General features: G+C 33.5%; 1 protein-coding gene and 1 pseudogene across 1 annotated transcript in view; one reads left to right on the top strand and one right to left on the bottom strand.

Moving 5' to 3' along the window:
- The window catches only part of PSME4 (proteasome activator subunit 4), an 84,034-nt gene that overhangs the window by 12,660 nt on the left and 51,904 nt on the right, over positions 1-19,470 (bottom strand). The window contains exons 25-41 of the mRNA XM_006909599.2: positions 18,627-18,689; positions 18,395-18,490; positions 17,293-17,424; positions 14,915-15,124; positions 13,553-13,689; positions 12,644-12,697; positions 12,223-12,352; positions 11,618-11,699; positions 10,289-10,442; positions 9,662-9,731; positions 8,451-8,576; positions 7,739-7,891; positions 6,076-6,180; positions 5,423-5,514; positions 4,173-4,304; positions 3,597-3,805; positions 1,704-1,789 (exon numbers count right to left, since the gene is read on the bottom strand). Of these exons, the coding sequence (XP_006909661.1) occupies positions 1,704-1,789; positions 3,597-3,805; positions 4,173-4,304; positions 5,423-5,514; positions 6,076-6,180; positions 7,739-7,891; positions 8,451-8,576; positions 9,662-9,731; positions 10,289-10,442; positions 11,618-11,699; positions 12,223-12,352; positions 12,644-12,697; positions 13,553-13,689; positions 14,915-15,124; positions 17,293-17,424; positions 18,395-18,490; positions 18,627-18,689 (2,031 nt within the window). The remainder of the gene's footprint in view (positions 1-1,703; positions 1,790-3,596; positions 3,806-4,172; positions 4,305-5,422; positions 5,515-6,075; positions 6,181-7,738; positions 7,892-8,450; positions 8,577-9,661; positions 9,732-10,288; positions 10,443-11,617; positions 11,700-12,222; positions 12,353-12,643; positions 12,698-13,552; positions 13,690-14,914; positions 15,125-17,292; positions 17,425-18,394; positions 18,491-18,626; positions 18,690-19,470) is intronic.
- LOC112478057 lies at positions 8,714-8,832 on the top strand (annotated as a pseudogene).

The raw sequence follows: 19,470 nt of genomic DNA, 5'->3' as shown, positions 1-19,470 counted from the left end.
AAAGTACCTGTCACTGATAGACTGACAGGATTTTAAACTGGGTCTCTATTTCCTCTAAAGCCAGTGTTTTGTAACATACTTGGTTGGAAATCATCTTCCCTTAATCTTGAGCAATATGGGGACTCTTAGACTAGAAAAGGAAAATAAATGAAACTTTCACTTTTACATATGTTTCAAGGTTTTATTCATATAAAACTGCTTTCTATAGAATAGGATACTTCATTTAGAATCTAATAAGCACCTCAAATATGTCCAAAATGAATTTTCTGATCTCATCTCTAACTATGTCTATGTTCCTCCTACAGTTTAGTAAACAGTCTTTTATATCCCTCTCTTTATCCTCACTCAACACATCTGATCTGTCTGCAAAATAACTTTGTTCATTTGTACTGTGATGCCTTCATACTCTAGATCTTATTCGCCATGATATGGCCTAAAGCCAGATCCTCAATCTCAATATTTGCATATTCAGGTGAAATGGTAGGCCTGTCACTACCAACTTACACAGTAGAGCTTTTTAATGATTTCCATGTTTCATAAATTTCAAGTGGATTCAAACTGTCCTTCTTTCACATATATTAGTTTTCTGATTTTTTTTGAGTGAAAGAAAGGGGGTAGAACTCCAGCTATTTCAATATTCACTGCATATTATGCATGTATGAACATAAGAGATCATGCTCTGTGTCCACTGCATATGTAAGAGTGGAAAAAAGTTTATGCACCACTGCCCCAAAAGACAAACCCTATTTATACCAAGAACCTACACGTAACAAGGACCTATATACTAATAGTTACTGTCCACTTTTATATCCCAAAAGATCCCAGAGATATTAGTGGGTATCAGGCCCTACACAGCATTCTTAAAAGTATTTTAGTAGTGAATCTTCTGAAAATTACTGGTAGCACCATCTTTTTGAAACATTCTAAAGATAAAAGTATACTGTGGCAAATAAAAAGTTAAGCATGCCATTTGCAAATAAACAAGAACAAGGGCACTCCTTCTTACATAATAATTATACTGACCAATAACTGTCAAGTAATGGTGATGTTTGTGCCAAGCCTTCCAAATGAGCAATGAGAATAGATTAGAAAAACAACCAAAGCGAACCATGGCATAACTGCAAACTATAATTCTGAAAACTAATATATCAACCTGTGACCTTAATTTTATTGGCTTCAACATCTGACAAGATGAGTAATTAAAACCACCTAAGGTTATACCTTTCATCAAATAAAATTTCAATGTCTTTAATGATTACCAGAGATAAGTTACTTCCTGTAGATATTTGTTAGAACCAATGATAGGGCCATTTAACACTGTAAAATAAACATAATACTGAATACTTTGATCTTCAGATTTATTAAACATTGAATTAAAAATTGCTATCTTTAAAAATATTTGTTGTGGCTATCCTTTTAGCTGTCAGTACTTTCCTAAACGATTACTTGGAAATTGGTTATCAGTGAAACAATGCTCTACCTGTAAACTTTTAATGTATCTGTCAAGATCCTATTCTTATCTAAGATTAATTTAACAAACACTAAACCACTACCACCTAATGATTTTCCTGTGACTACTGAATTACATAGAGATCCAACCAAATCATATACAGTCTGAAAACCTATCAACCATCAGATGATAAATATGAATTCCTTCTGAGGGTCAAAGACAGATGCATTCTTAATTTTAGCCATAAACTTACCTTAAAAAATAAAGGTAGAAGCTGAAGTTGTTCTGTGACTGCTGTAGAGAAGGATCTTCCTGCACTTGCCATCAGCCATTTCAATACTATTTGGAAATGAACATGCAGAATCAGTCTATGTTATTCAGTTAGAGACCACAAAGTAGAAGAATATTGTAATGCTAGTATCCGCCACTCTGAGAGCTCTCAAATATTAGAAATCATCTATACTACTTCATATATTAGACACTGATCAGCAGTATGACAGGACCCACAAAGAAGGATGTCAACCAATCTAGGGTACTAAAGCCACTCTCAAAGAATGAATCAGCAAATTATTAACAGTTTACCAAATAACTACACAAATTAAACTAGCCTTCAATAATCCTAACATTGCAAAAATAATGACTAAATTTGTTGTTTATGTTTAGAATCCCTGAAAAATTTTTAGATATAAAAACAATAGGATACCACCAATAACCAGGACAATTTTGAAAAAGAACAAAATTGGAGGACTCACACTTCAATGTTTCAAAACTTACTACAAAGCTACAGTAATCAAAACAGTGTGCTGCTGACATAAGGACAGACATACAGACCAAAGGAATAGACTAGAGAGCCTAGAAATAAACTCTCACACATTTAGCCAATTAATTTTCTCAATAGGAGTGGCAAAACTATTCAATGAAGAAATGACAGTCTTCAACAAATGGTGCTGAAAAACTGGATATCCAAGAGGAAAGAATGAAGTCAGACCCTTATCTTACAGCATATATAAAAATTACCTCAGGGTGGATTAAAGACCTAAATGAAAGAGATAAAACAATAAAACTCTCAGGAGAAAACTTATGGGGGAAAAACTTCATGACATTGGGCATGGCAAAGATTTCTTAGATATGATAGAAAAAGCAAAAAAGCCAAAAGAAACAAATAGATCAATTGGATTTCATCAAAATAAAAAAACTCTTGTGCATCAAAGGACACTATCAAGAAAGTAAAAAAGACAACTCAAAGAATGGGAGAAAATATTTGCAAATCATATATCAAATAAGAAATTGGTACCCTAAATATATAAAGGACTATAACTCAACTAGAGAACCTAATTTGAAAATGAGCAAAAGACTTGAATAGGTATTACTCCAAAGAAGATACAAAAATGGCAAATAAGCAAACAAAAAGATGTTCGACCACTAATCATTAGGGAAATGAAAATCAAAACCATGAGATACCTTCTTTATACCAATTAGTATAGTTACAGTCATGAAAACAGAAGGCAAGTGCTGGCATGGATATGGAAAAAAATGAAACTTTTTTGCATTGTCGGTTGCAATGTACAACAGTGCAGCCACTGTGTAAAAACAGCTTGGTGGCTCCTCAAAAAGTTAAACACATAATTATCATATGGTCTAGCAATTCACTTTCAATGCCCAGAAGAAGTGAAAGCACAAACTCAAACAGATACTTCTACATCAACGCTTATAGCAGTATTGTTCACAATAGTCAAAAGGTGTAAGTAACCTAAATGTCCATCAATAAATGAATAGATAAACACTGAAAACAATATGCGAAGTGAAAAAAGCCAGACATGTATGATTCCACTTATATGAGGTACCTAGACTAAGGCAAATTCACAGAGACAGCTCCTGGATGCCAAGAAGCTAGGAGAAGGGGAGATTGAGTAGTTATTGCTTAATGGGTAGGTTTAATTTTGCAAGATGAAAAAGAGTACTAAAGATAGATGATGGTGACAGCTGAACAACAATGTGAATATATTTGATGCCACTGAACTGTAAATTTTGTATTATGTACATTTTACCACAATGAAAAAAAAAAAAAAACCAAGAGAAAAAAAGCCCTAGGAAAATCTAAATAAATATATTTTCAAGCTAGTTTCCACTAATTTTAGCCACTTACTAGTTTTTAAGAGTTTAATGCCCTGAGTTCGTTCATCTTCTTCACCAATTCCATTTTCTTCCATAACATGGTTCTGAATTTCTTCATCCACATCCATGAGGGGTTTCAATTTCTCTAGAATTCGAGCAGTAAACTCAGGGACACGAGGGGATGCTGTTGGCGCGGTGTTTGGCAAAGAAACATCTATCATGAATATGTAGGTCAGCACACTATAAAATAAAATATGTATAGTAAGAAAAGATCCCACATTATCAATAAAACTAGGGTTCAAAAGTTATAACCCAACCAAGACAATTCCTGGAGAAGGTCTCTTGTGCCTATGCCTGCAATTCTGAAATATTAAAAACTGGGGTGTGGTGACTTGCTCACCTCTCTCTGGGCTTGTGAGCACACTGCCATCCTATTTTACATTCAGAGCCTCTTGTCTAGTGTCCCACAACACAATATAAAACAAAATTTGAAAAAGAGGACAGCATGAAACTCAACAGTAACATAACCAGTAGGTATTATTAGATATTCAAATTTAATAAAAAGAACTCAGGAGGTATACCATACCACAGAGAAAGTAATACCTACCTCCCTATTCTTTCCCTGACATTTTTGTAAACTTGGGTGAGTTTAGGTTCCAAGTACTTCAGTAGTCGGTGCAGTAGCTCAGGCACTCTCCATTCTTGCTGGGCAAGGCCACCTTGCAGCACATAGAGTCGACTAAAACAAAAGCACAGGAGAATTGCGTCAAGAGTCCTCTCTATGTCTTTACATACTGTCAGTATAGATTAATGATGTCTATATTCCACTGAAAAGTTTTCATTTTCTCATCTTATAAATAAAATTAACACTTCAAAACAGCATCTTTACGAAGATTTTACTATTTTCCTACATCATTTTCTCCATATTCTCATTTCATCTCCACTACTGTACATCAAAAGAAATACCAACTTTAGAATACTACTGAGTTCATCGCTAAGCATCGGATGTTTCCTTACTAATTAAAAAAAATAATTAATTATTCTTGTTACAGGATTATCTAGATTTCTTCCTCTAATATTTTTTCAGCTCCTCATACTCCACCAAAGATATTTTTCCTTATAAAGATGATTCTCTTCTTTCCTAATAAGAGTGAAAAATGAGACGTGATAAAGAAGTTAATATTGTCACAGTACAAAAAGGCAGTCCCAATATAAAAGATGTGACAACGGAGAAGGCTAAATCTAATTTATGTTTGAAATGCTCAGGTTGTTTCCATTTCTCCTACTTGTTCCCAGTTGAGAAATAACTCTACTTAGTGCCATATGTTGTACTAAATTGGATCACATCATCTCATAGAAAAAAAGTACAGCTGATCCTTGAACAACATAAAGATTAGAGGCACCGAACCCCGTGAGCCAAAAATTTGCACATAACTTTTGACTCCCCCAAAATTTCAGATGTCCCTTGCTATCTGCAGGGGGGACTGGATCCAGAAACCCCTGCAAATACCAAAATCTGCAGATGTTCAAGTCTTCTGGATAAAACAGCGTAGGTCAATGCATACAGTTGGCCTTCCACATTTGTGGATTTTCTAGAGTATTTTTGATCCAAGCTGGTTAAATCAGCCAATGCGAAGCCTGGGGATATGGAGGACCGACTGTATATTTATTGAAAAAAAATCTGCATAGAAGTGGACCCGTACAGTTTAAACCTGTGTTTTTTAAGAGTCAACTATAGTTACATTATTTAGCCTTTATGAGGATAGACAGTTCACTTCCATTCATACACCAAGAACAAAAGTATTATCTTTTGTTGTAAAATCTTTTGTTAACTGCATAAGTTTTCTTTTTAATTACCATGCATCTACAAAGGATCCTCCTTCACCACTCAATGGTGATTCCAACAGCAACTCAAAAAGCCAGTGAAGTTTCCGGGGATCTCTGCTTTCCTATGTTGAAAATATGAAGTAACAATTAAAACAGAGGTTCCACAATTCTGTAAATAAGTCAGATCCTGTTATTTTAGAAATACTATAAATAAATATAAGTATGGATGAAGAAAAATCAAACTCAAACTCACAGATGAAGCAAATCCAAATATATTATCACAGTTCACATTAGAAAGATTAACAGTGAGAAAATTGTTTTAGTTAAATGGGTTATCTTTAAATCAAAGTACACAAGCTATGGACATATTTAGTGTTGAAAATAACATCATGCTGTATCATCCGGCTTTTACTATATATAAGTTATATATGATTAGACTTGTCATTTAATCTAAAATATGCATTATTACCATGGCAGAGAATATATAATAATCTCTTAAGGTTAAGGTTATGACTTAAGGCTCATTTGAAAGGCTAAATAGAACTACCTCCTATTATGTAAGATAACAGAACTATGAACAAAATTTCAAGATTCAATGGTATAATGAAATTTCACAGATTTTGAGACAGGGTATGAAAGTTTGAATAGATTAGCTGGACACAAAAGTAAGCAGTAGAACTTACACAGGATGTTGCTATACAGGTTCCCCAGTCATTGTAAGTTTCTACCGTAATGTTGGACAATGCTGTTCTAAGCAGAGGGCACAGAAGCTCCCACAGTTTCTCTATCTGCTCAAAATAACATAGATGGGAAAAAGTTAGTGATACTCAGAACATTTTTCTTCTTCAACTGTCTTTTCCTGGAAATACACACATACAAATACACAAACTGATACTTCATTTAAATTATTTCTTAGAACACCCAAATAATATAGGAAAGTAACTTCATCATATCATTATACATACCCAGGAAGAATTTTTTTTCCCAAAAGGACACTTATATGGTTCCTCACAAAATCTCTCATACTACTGAAAAGTTCTCTTTTAAAATTTTGAATCACATAGTAAAGTAGGCTGAAAAAACCCTCAATCATTTCTAAGTTTTGCATCTTTATAGAGGTCACTTGATAGAATCCTCATATAGAAAGCAATGACATTTTAACACCATTCAGTATTGACCTGAAATATAATCTTCAAATTCCAAGGCTTGATTATCAATAATCTTTCAAAGTGTTGTTACTTAGAGACTGCACATGATATGTATGTGTATAGATGCTTCTCACAGTTTAACAAGAATACAAATCACCTTGAGACCCTGATAAAATGCAGATTCTGATTCATTAGATCAGGGTGGGACCTGAGATCCTACTTTTCTAACAAGCTCCCACATGTGCCCAGGCTGCAGTTCCATGGACTGCACTTTAGTCAAAAGGACCTCCACAGAACAAATGGGAAGGCAGGGCCTCGGATAAAGTTTCCAGTAGTAGCAACCAGGCAATGATTTAAAAGAAGAAGAAGAAAGCTATATCTAAAACAACTTTTAAGGAAAAAAGATGTGTCTGGAAAAGAAGTAACTCAGAAATGACAGAGAAAAGATGACAAGGTATGTGTGATGTGTTTAAATAAACTTGGTTCATGACATGTGAACAAGAAAAAGGCACTATTACAAATTAACAAGTACTTTTACTTACTAGGTGATTTGAACACATATTAAGTAAATCGATGTACTGAAAAGCATCCATAGTCCCCCTAAAAGTATGTGCAATTAAATTTGCCAAAAGAAATACTTGTTTTGTTTGAGGAAACAGAGGCCTACCATATATTCAGGCATTCCAGACATATCGTTTGCTTATTTTCAGTCTGGTGCATTTTGCTAAGTAAACTAACCTTAGGGCAGGTATGAAAAATCAATCTTACAATTTAAAAAGAGGGATTTTTTTTAAAAAAACCACATACATACAAACTCCCTACAAGACCAAATGAGTAATGTGGGTGAGCAAAGAGACTAAGAGAAAGGATTTAACGAGAAGCTAGAGAGTGAGCGCCTCAAGAAGGAAGAAGCACATGCGCAGCACGAGCCAACTGATCCAGCGCCAAAATGTGGGACCAGTGTTCCAGGCTCTTCTATTTTTTAAGAGAAACTGAAATCTTTTTTCCCCTAATGTTGCAAGTAATTGAAATTTTAAAAGCTACTGAATGTCTCCTATAGACCACCACTTCATAACCAATACTGAAAAGCAATATGGAATGGAACATTTCATATTTTAAGTATTAATGTCTAATGAGTTGGGAATTATAAATGGATAATGTAGCTTTAACAGAGAACGGTACTATGCAAATACATCACCTTTTCAAATGTCCAATGCTTAGAGCCTCTGATTAAACCAGCTATAATTTCTGCAACACATCGCTGTGTGCTTTCATGTGAATCTGCAACCAAACGTTCTAAATGGGGCTTCAGAACTGGCAAAAAGGCATCATCAAAATTTCTGAATATCCCCTATAAAAACAAAGAAAAGAAAATCCTTCAGTACTTAAATACTATCATGTCTATATGCTTCTATTTTCTTAAATACTATCATAATTATATGCTTCTATTTGTTTACCGCTGTGCTTAAAAACCCCAACTGTTCTCCCCTTTAGAACTTAATCACTTTAACAATATCTCTAAGTTAAAATGATAAGAATACTGTCATTTTACATATCCCATTAAAATATAATCAATAAGATAGAAATTAATAATCTTCCTGACCTTAGACATAACGCACACACCTAAAAAATAAAATAAAATCAACATCAAATACATATAGTTTTGTGCTTTTTTTTTTTTGCTTCTACTACTAATTACAAATATTAAAGATAAATACTAAAAAGCTGTTTTTCCTTATAAAAAGTCCTAGGACTTTAAGCCAAGACCAGTATGACAGCATAACTTCCAGATCCATTTTAAATGAGAATAAACATGACTGAACTCAAACTTTGATCAAATAACTTTAAAATGTATGAACCTACAAATTGACAGTCACTAAGCTCTATAAAGGTATGTAAATAACAGTTACCTTGAAGAGGCAAAAACGTCGAGGATTAAATTTATCTTTTCCTTTTCTGTCTTCTAAAGATAGAAAAGTAATTAACTGTTCAACAAACTTAGGATCAGAAAAATGATCAAATATAATCTGTTCTGCCTATAAAGTTAAAAAAAAAAAAAGAACATTCAGGGTTTAACATCTATTTAAAAACATGATTCTGAAACATTACATTTCAACTATTAAGTTTTAATACCCAACAGTAGGCTGCTATTTTTGTTCTAAAGAATTTTTAGGTCTATGGCCATGCCACCCTGAACAAGCCCGATCCTGTCTGATCTGAGAAGCTAAGCAGGGTCACGCCTGGTTAGTACTTGGATGGGAGACCACCTAGGAAGACCAGGTGCTGTAGGCGTAAAAAAAAATAAAAAATAAGAGATTTTAAGCTGACACGGTCCTTGCAATCTGTGAGGTCAATCAAGGGTTGCCTCACCTAAAAAAAAAAAAAAAGAATTTTTAGTTCTTATAGAGGCTTTCTAGAACTAATATATCATTGCCTCCTAAAAAATGCTAAATCTTAAGAATAGCTAAAAGTTTTCCTTCAGATCTTCAAGTTTGGATTCCATTTCTCAAACTGTGAATTAAAACTAACAAATTTTCTGCTCGGAAAATGAATACTTAATGCTACTGAACCATTTTGTGTGCAATTTAGGAAAAGTCCCCAAACTATAAACCAAACCCCAGTAAATTATTTCAATATTTATAAAACTTCAAAAGTTAAAAGGTAAACTTTGTTCAGAATCAGAAAATAAAAGTTATAACACCGTTAACTTAATCGAGGAAGACAAACTGAAAAGCCCTTAAATTAAGTTTCAAAATGATAAATGTTTTTAGGAAGACTAAGGAGTTTTGACTTAAATCTACAAACATCTATTCACTGAATACCCATCATTTATGTGCAATAAACAACTAAAAGCCAGTCATTATTTTTGCCATCAAGAAGCTGTTAGCAGACAGAAATGGCACCAGAAACAAGGAGATAACTACCTAAAAGTAGTGCACAAGTGAGTGCTAAGTGGGGTAGTAACTTGAGTAACTTTAGATAAAAAAAGGGCTCCTGTCAACTGGCTCTAACAGAAGGGGTGGGGGTGGTCTGAACTGACTTTGAAATAAATCAGTGACCAAATGTAAGATGCTTTAGAACCAAGGTAAGTATTTACATGTAGTGGAAATAGAATGCTTACCTCTGTCAAATCCTCCCTGCTTCTGCCAAGCTTAGGCTGCTCTTCCACACCAGCATAAACCACCATATTCCTATACAGTAAGAGTTTATATTTATAATACACACAGAAAAAATATTAGAGCATCATGGATAGAAAACATTGAAGGCCCTTTTAATGAACTCTAATTCAATACTAAGTTTGGGGATAGGAGTACATCGCTAACAGTCCTTTCCTTAAAAATCTACCAGATCACTGTGTCCTGATGACAGAAATTATTGGAGTCAACAGTAAGAGACAAATAAGTATTTCTCTGGACTGCTTTAGGCATATTTAATATCAATTGGTAGGAATATCATTTAGAGCAGCTATTAACAAAAACCTTAGACATATTATGGTAGGATTAAGGAAGTCTAAGGGTTTCAATGGAAAAACAAGAAAAGAGGCAGAATCAACATATAGCACTGGCAGGAGCAAAACAAAAAGAGGAAGAGGAAGAGGGAAAAAGTTGGAGGCTTTGTATCTTTGGTAGCAGAGTCCCTCTAACTGCTTGAGGGCTTCTAAACCTTCCCAGAAATCCAAAGATGATAAAACAAATTATATCAAAGATGACCTGTTAAATAACAAGATGCATGGAAAATTCTAACTTACTGTGGCCAGGTGTAGTACCCCCAGTGAGTTTTTTCCACAAAGCAACTTGACTCCCACTCTTTTTTAGTTCTTGGTATACTTTTGCTATCATAATGTAACCAGTGATTATCAGGCCTATCACCAGCAAGAATTTGCGTAGATTTAGGGTATCCACCTAAGGAAAAGATGATTACATTTGATGAACTTAAAAACATCCATGCAATAATTATTCTCAACTTTCAATCAATAGGATTAGAGTAACTCTGTCTTCACAATAAAACTATTAAAATTTTCTCAAGGCAAGACTACACATACATGAGGCATTTCAAATCAGAGAGGAAAAATGGGATTATCTATTTAATGATGTTGGGATAGTTATTTAGAGGGAGAAAATCAAGTATGATCTATACTTTATTCCTTTCACCAAAATCAAATGGATGGCTTTTGTCAAAACTTCTTAGGTGTGAATTAATTTCGCACGTACAGAGCTCAAAGAATTCCAATATATTCTTCATCCAGATGCCCCAAAATTTAACATTTCGCCATGTGCTCTTTGACATTCTCTTTACATACAAGTAGGCACACATGCTTTTTTTTTTGAACTATTAAATATTCATTTAATATGGGACATACAAACATGTGCTTCAAGTGAGGATAAACCAAGATTAATAGAAGAAATGTAATGAAAGTCTTTCCCACATTTAGTTAACATCATTTTATAGTGTTCCAAAATAAAGATGGTGGTGTATAGCCACACTCTCCTCCCAAAAGTGGAGGTGGGCAAGAACTGAAGACAGCTGTTTGAATATCACAGGAGTTGTCAGAGATTAAAAATTTGGTAGCAAAAGGAATAAAAATGACATTTTTTGCCCTCTAAAATGAAATTACTTTATTATTTTTTTCTGATTATACGAGCTTACTATTCAGAAAGTCTGACAATATAGTGAGGCATAAAGAAAATTAACCTTGCCCCAATCCTACCACCCAGAGAGAAAGACTTAACACATTGATATATTAATGGTAATAGTATTTTAGATCTTTGAAATACAGTTTGATAAATAACTAGTATAACTGCTTAGCTGGTAAGATAAATAAGAAGTAGATGACATGTCTGCAAAGCGTCCGTGTATTATGAAGACACAGCCACTCTACTCTCATACTTTTTATTACTAGTTTTTACTAAGCCAATTGGTTCTCCTTATATTATTTCATACTTTGTATTAACATATTTTTATACTTCTATAGTTTGCATAGAACAATACTTGAGATAAAGAACTATAATTTATACATTTCAAAGAAACTTTCTGAGTTTGCTGAGAAGCACTATTAACTGCATTTAGTAGTACTCACTGATTTCATAGGGGTTGATGGTCAGCTTTTTGTGGGTTCTTTTTAGCTGCTTAAGAATACCAGCAACAGCTGAGATCGCCATCTAGAAAAAGAACAAATAAGGTACCTGTATCGCAATTTTTATATCTCTTACATGGTTGCCTGCCTTGATCAAGGCAGAAGCTAGATTCTGTTCCTTTTGAAAGCAGAGAGGTACCCCGTCTATTGACATCTGTTGGTATATAGCCACATGAGTGCAAAATCTGACTTGGAAGGAGTCATTTAGTGCTAAATCTGACCTGCATGAGTCATTCGCAATTCTTATTTTTGAATCTTTATCCATGCTAATCTCTACCTAAAAAACTTTGATCCTTTGTTAAACCAATACCTGCTCATTCTTCAAACCTCAGCCTAAATATTTCTTAAGGTCCTTCTCCAGTGCCCAGACGAGGTCAGCCTCATCTTGTACCCTACCTCTAATACTTTGTTAGATGAATTACTATCATAGATTTCAAATCAATGCACTTTAAGGTATTTATTGTGTGTCTTGTTTATGAAGAATTTAAAGCCTTCAGGTGAGGTAAAAATTCTCAAACCCAAGATTGTAACTAAAATTAAGTGTGTACCTTTCGAACTACAATTGCATCATGGTTGAGATTCTCAACAAAAAAACGTATAGCACGAAGAGGTAACACTCGGTCATCTCTCAAGAGTAGTGACAGAAGCCCAATGCCTATGTGTTCAAATTTCCAGGGCCTGAAAAAGGGAGAGGAAAAAAAGAAAAAAAATCACAAAACATATTGCTCATATAACCACTTTTTAAAAAAATTATTGAAACATTTTTAAGTTTCCCAAGAATTAAAATAGATGTATTAAAGAACACTGCTGCTATCATTAGCTCCAAAGTTTCCCTGTGAATCTTATAAATTCATGAATCAGACTATAGTATGTTGTGATACAGTCATTCGTGGCCCCCAGGGCAGAAACCTCCTATAAAATTTAAGATAAAGGCTTTGAGAATAATAAAAAAAAAATTCTTGTACTTACAGATTTCTTTGCTCCACACCATCTAGCAAAGTGTTAACCAAATTCTCATAGTTCCTTTAAAATAAAAAATTCAGGTGAGGTATTATTTTAATACAATATTAAGATGAATAACAGACAGTGTAATACAAAGTCAAATTCTGGCCAGAGTCACCCTATCTCACTTCTTATAACCTGACTGTAAAGGAAGGACCTGGTGAAAAGTAAGCTAGAGTAAAAGCAGATGGGTGAACAGAGACATTGGGAAAAGAATATGAAGGGCAGAAAGAAAACAAAAATAGTGCTAAGTACACTGAACAACTCAACTATTCCTGAGTGGACATTCAAAAGCAAATCTGTGAATATTAATCAATTAGTTAGGAGTAATCTGCCTACATGGCATGCCGGGTATATACAAGGTAAGCTACATTATGAGTCTATTATTTATAGACATATTAGAAAAAATAAGTATATTCAAAAGGAATAGACAGAATCAAGTTAGGAATGCTCCTGCTTGTGTGTTATCAATGAAGCATGGAAGTGCTCTGGTTCAAAAAATCTGAAAAGTTTACAAACATCCTGATACCAAATTCATACAAATTTGAACATAAAGTAATTGTTATAAGAGTTATGAAGAGATAAATGTAGTCAACTTGATTTAGAATTTAATGACTGCTAGATGTACTTAAAAATCAAAAAGAATTCACATTGAGAAAAAGATATATTAAGATAACTTTGAGATGATGTTTTCTACCTCCACAGCTAAAATTGACAATCAGGGATGTTCACAATAATTATTTCCTAACATTTTTCATTTTTTTTTCAGAATCAATGTACATTTCATTATGTAGAAATGGTTCATCTATATTTTAGATACTTAAAACTTATTATCTATAATGTAATTTATTTTGACAAGTACTCATTTATATTTACCTTAGGGCATCAGCATTTTTTTCTTGTTGGCGTTTAAGTCCTTCTTCTATTTCTTCTGAGCTAAGCATTAACTGGTTGGTAGATGGGTTTTTTGATTGCTGAAGTAATTCTGCTATTCCAACACATGACTTTGGAATCTTATTGAAAAGAAAAACCAGGGAAAAATGAAGTACTGACACGTACTACAACATGGATAAATCTTGAAAACATTACTTATGTTAGGTGAAAGAAGCCAGATATGAGAAGCCCTATATTATGCGATTCCATTTATATGAAATGTTCACAACAGGCAATTCACAGAGAAAGAAAGATTAGTGTTACCAGGGGTAGGGGCATGAGGGAATTGGGAAGTAACTGTTGCTGGGTACAAAGTTTCTTCTTAAGTGATGAAAATGTTTTAGAATTAGAGTAGTGATAGTTGCACAATACTGTGAATAAACTATTGTGAACATATAACCAGATAACTATTATGTTAAAATGGTGAATTCTTTAGAATGTGAATTACATTTCAATTTAAAAACTTTTTTTTTTTTAAGACAGCTTATTCTAAAGACAGTAGTTGCACAATACTGTGAATAAACTATTGTGAACATATAACCAGATAACTATTATGTTAAAATGGTGAATTCTTTAGAATGTGAATTACATTTCAATTTAAAAACTTTTTTTTTTTAAGACAGCTTATTCTAAAGACAGTTGCAAATAGTAAAACTGTTTCATAGAAAAGGAATACATTTAGAGCAGTGGTTTTTAAGCCAGATGATGGATGTCAAACATAATCACTTTAGAGAAGAGAGACACTCAGTTGGGATTACACCTTCTTTAGTCATCCCTAGTTCTGATGATGGGTGTGTGAATCTGCATTTGAAAATTTGTAGATGATCATGTTTTACATGTCTCTATTTAAGCACCAATGAACCTGATATTCTCTTTTTCTTTTGTCAAATCATTCCACTTTAAATTTCTTCACTACAAATTATGAATCCCATGGTCAATCTTTTGCAACTCTGGCTAGTAATGAGTGATCTAAAACATGATCAATTCTTTGAAAAATGAGGTCATGGACATACAGGGAATAATGGTAAATGCAACAATTAACACCCCTTTGTGACCTCTTGGAAGAAAACAACCTGGCTCTCTCCTGGCCATATTCCAACTTCCTACTCCACCCTGTTATCTATAGTATTAATCACAAAGAAAAGAGAAAACAAATGCCTTAAAAAATAAAAAACCACTTTAGAATCAAATACCACTTTAGAATCAAAGAATATGATTACCGAAAAAAAAAGACAAGAAAAATAAAAAGCATTTAACAAAGCAGTATGTCTACTAAAATCTGAATTACAAAATGGCTAAGCTTACTGTGAAGTCCAAGCCAATTGTTTCATATTGACGATGAATCTTTTCAGCAAGATCGTCAAACAGTCTCACTATTGATGGCTTTTCCAAGGACATTGCTTTGCTAAGACCAGAAGAAACAATTGCTGGCCAAGTCTGTACAATACAGTCCCAATCATGAAGGTTTGCCAAGCATACACCACTGTGGTTTCCAAGGAGACAATATAAGGCGCCCTGCAGAAAAAAATTATTAATATGGGAAATAAGAGGCATTGTTTGGTTGTAGCCAACTCACCCACATGTTTTTAAATTTACTAACCATTATTTAAATGCTTGATACTGGTTAGTAAAATAGGTTCATCATATATTTGGACTTTTAGAAACCAGAACCTGACTTCCAGTAATATTTTCTCTAAGTCATTTAATAGAGGGTTAGCTCAAAGAATGACTATTAATAAGATAACATACAAATATAAAGATGCTGTTTTTAAGAACATAGCTTCCATTCTAATTCTCTTCTACAGTTCTATCATAAAGGCTATGAACTGTGCCACTCTTAGCATTTTAAGGCATACTGTTTGGAATAATTTCTAAAATAGTAGTTAACATCTGTTTGCCAAGTATTTTCTTAAGTATATAAAAATAAGGTTACTTAATTGTACTGTGTAATTATATTGTATACTTGTAAGTTAATCAGAGTGATTCCGATAACAGTATCACTTTTTAATGAAAAGAGCAATTAGTACCAAAACATTTTGTTATTTGCTGAACATTTATCCTAACTGAATTCTATTTTACTGAAAATTATTGAGGTGGCACTGATTAACAAAATCAAATAAGCTTCAAGTGTATCATTTAACAGTAAGTCGTGTATATATATTACATTGTGTTCATCCTAACTGAATTCTAATCTAGCTTCTTACCTACCCCACTCTACTCCTATTTACAGGTTTTCTTAAGCTTGATTTTGCTGACCTAACAGACATTTTTCAATTTTGATTTTACTTGACCTCTGTGATTGTATGCATTTAAAATGCTCTCAACAAGGTCAACACCATTCCATGCAATGAGTTAGAACTTCTACAATGCTCTTAAATTATACATCTACCTTAGGAGTCAGAAAACTTTTCCAGTAAAGGGTCAGATAGTAAATAGTTGGCCATGTAGTGTTGCAACTACTCATCTCTGCCAATGTAGCATAAAAACAGCCAGAGACGATACATAAGGGATTGGACATGGATATGTTCCAATAAAACTTTACTCACAAAAGCAGGCAACTGAGCCCAAGCAATTGTTTGTTGACCTGTCCTTGTGAGCTAACTTCAAGAAACATGTCTAGTTCTCATTTTAACTCTCTCCAGAAACTGACACAGCTGACTGAATTTTCCTCCTGGAAAGATATCTCCTCGTCTTCTGTAATTCCGTATTTTGATCTTTTTGACTTTTGCCTTCTCAGTTAGCTCTTCTTGGGGTTCTAATGAAGTTTTCTCAACACATGCCTCCTGGTGCTCTTCTTATTCTCCACCCAGCTGTCTTACCCATGCCTAAAGATTTCAATTATCATCAACACATGTTGAAATGGTATCTTTAAAACTCCAAATTCAGATGTCTAACTAACTGCCTACTTGGCATTGCCTCTTAATTTATAGGAACTTCAAATTCAACTGTGCAAACTAATTTCTAACCTACTCTTCCTGTTCTCTCTCTGATGTACCCAACGAGTGTGCAATCCAGAACCTTAATAATTTTGATACCTCCTTTATTCAGTACCCTCACAGTTAACCACTAAGTCTTATCAATTTTCCCTCCTAAGTCACTTTCAGGAAACCCATTTCTATCTGATGGTATAAAGTAATCTATAAATTTCACCTATGCCCTTTATTGCATCGCTGTGAGATATAGTATTTTCCTTGTCTTGTGTCATTTCCTTCTCTGCTCTAATCACACAAGCTTTCACATAGTTGTTCAAATTTATCACGTTTCTTTCTGTCTCAGGCCCTCATTCATGCGGGTCACACTACTCCAAACAATTTTTGGTCTTTCACCCTCTTCTCCCATAGGCCAACCAGGGTACTCATCCGCTCAACTCAAATTGCATTGTACATTTTCTCTGTCATAACACCAATCATAAACATAGGTAAATAAGTAAATAATTAGGGAGAAAAAAGACTATAATACAATTTAAAGGCGAAGTGTACCGATGTCTTTAACTTACTTTGAAATATATAAAAAATGAGACGGATTAAAGAGATGGATAGATATTTGATAAAACAAACATAGCTAAGTATTAAATACAGAACCTGAATGGTAGACATATAAATAAAATGTTTACTGTAGAAATCTTTCAACTTTGCTGTATGTTTAAAAATTTTCATATTAAAACAAAACAAAAAACCCTATACCTTGAACTGCTGTTGTGTGACATCTTGTTTATCAGGTCGTAAGAACTCCAAAACTAAAGGAATGATATCTCTGCAACAGAAGTTATATGCTCCCAAGGCAGCAAAAAATGTTTGCTGAGCCTTATTTCTGACCTGGAGAAAGTATTATTAACAGAGGACTTTTATTAAATGATAGACAATATAAAAATTTCTAAAAAACAAAGTGATAATTTAAATATTGTTGTAACAATGGAAGAATATATCAAAGCACATGTCTTAACAAAAACAAATAGATTTTCTTTTTACCAAAAGGAAAGCATATTACCACCAATCATATTCATGGCTTAGGTTATATTAGTTCAAATATTTTTGATAAAGGAGACTGGATGGAACCAATATGCATTTGATTAGTAATATAATGAGCAGACTATTAAACTTTTTATTATGAGTTACTCTTGATGAGAAGAGTCTGATTTTCTCTTGTGTCTACATGAGGAAAATCAAAGACCTGCCAAAACAGAACGATTTGACCTTTTCAACGAAAACGTTAACTTACAGCCCACATATTTTGAATACAAACAAAAGATTCGGTATAAATTTACAACCTATAAACTAGTTAAACAGTAATGTACAATAACTGGTTATAGTTAAAGCAACACACTGTACATATTCTAAATTCTTTTAAGGACTACTTTAGATGAAATCTCTGGGATAAAGACCAGTTTCCTAACTTATATTATCTTATAAATATAGAATAATTGGCTGTACATGAATCTCTTTATCCAGTGGTTCTATGGACTCCACCATTCATATGGTAGTGGCTTCCTAAAACCCCCCAAAAAACACTTAGGAGGAATTATATGGCCTTCATAATGTGACTTAATTAAGCAGCCACAATATTACACTAGCACTATCAATTTTAGTTTAAAAAAATTTTTGAGAAGCAATTACAAATAATAAAAACAAACATTTAAAAAAGACTATCAAAATTAGCTTGAATATAGTTACAATTTGATAAGTGTTTTCTACGCCAATGAATTATTTAAACTCCCTTGTTAAAATGAGGTATTTAGACTGCATGTAATAAAACAGGAGGGGGAAGGGCTGTTTATACTAGCCTTACCTGACTATATGAACTTGTAGATAAACGAAGGAGATCTCTGATCATATCTTGATGGACCTTTTTGTATTCACAACCCTCAACAGTTAGTGTCCGTAGCTATGAAAACAATGTACATCAAATCTCAAAGTTTGTACTAAAAGTTTATTTAATTATGAAGTAAAACAATTAAATACTCATCTGGAAAACTGTCATTTATAAAAGTAAGTCATTGTGATTTTAAAAAGATATTTACCTCATGCTGCAACATTACTCTGTCAATCAATAGTGCTCTGATATGTTGTTTTTTCCCATGGAGCTGAAAGACAAAGATGCAATCATTTCCCCTAAAAGACCTGAACAATGGATTCCCTGAATTCCTTAATGAAAAATTAGTTCAAATAAGCTCCATGGCATCCTGGTGGACAGTGGGGTTTTTCATTTATTCTGACAGCATTAAGCTTATCTTTGAATAAATTATTTCAATTAATTGTATGGCTTATTGAAGAAATATTCCCTTTAAATGGCTTGTCCAACATTTTTCTCTGACAGTATATTAATGGATCCATTTATGCATGGAGGAGCAATGGAATTAGTCCTTATTCTGTTGAATACTTAAAATACAAAAACAGCCCACAAAGAAAATTGCTTGACTTTGTTATATTTATAAGTAGACTTTCTGGGTAATTGTATATGCTTAAAACAGAATGTAATATCTTTTATTTTTCTAAAAATTATCTTCTAAGTTCTCCCTCATCCCTAATTTTCTACCCAGTCACTAATGGCAGATTGTCTAGAATTCAAAAATTATTCCTCTTTCACACCCATATCTCATCAGTCAAGTCTTCATAATCCCTTCTTTTTCAGAACACCTTCTTGCTATCCCACTGACAGTGACTTGATTCAGGCTATTTTTCCATCTGAGCTATTAGTTTAACTACCTCCCTACTTCTACCTAAATCTCCGATTGCTTATTTTTCACAGTGGTTGCAGAGCTTTTCAAACTTCAGTTAACTGAATATTGACCTTTCCAATATTCAAATCAAATCTACTTAAAAACCTTTAATGACTCCCCCATTGCTGAATATAAAACTGAGGTA

The sequence above is a fragment of the Pteropus alecto genome, unplaced genomic scaffold, assembly GCF_000325575.1.
Source record: "Pteropus alecto unplaced genomic scaffold, ASM32557v1 scaffold131, whole genome shotgun sequence".
NCBI classification, from domain to species: Eukaryota; Metazoa; Chordata; class Mammalia; order Chiroptera; family Pteropodidae; genus Pteropus; species Pteropus alecto.
The sequence above is the reverse complement of the archived record's forward strand: the minus strand, read 5'-3'. Positions and strand labels throughout refer to the sequence as shown.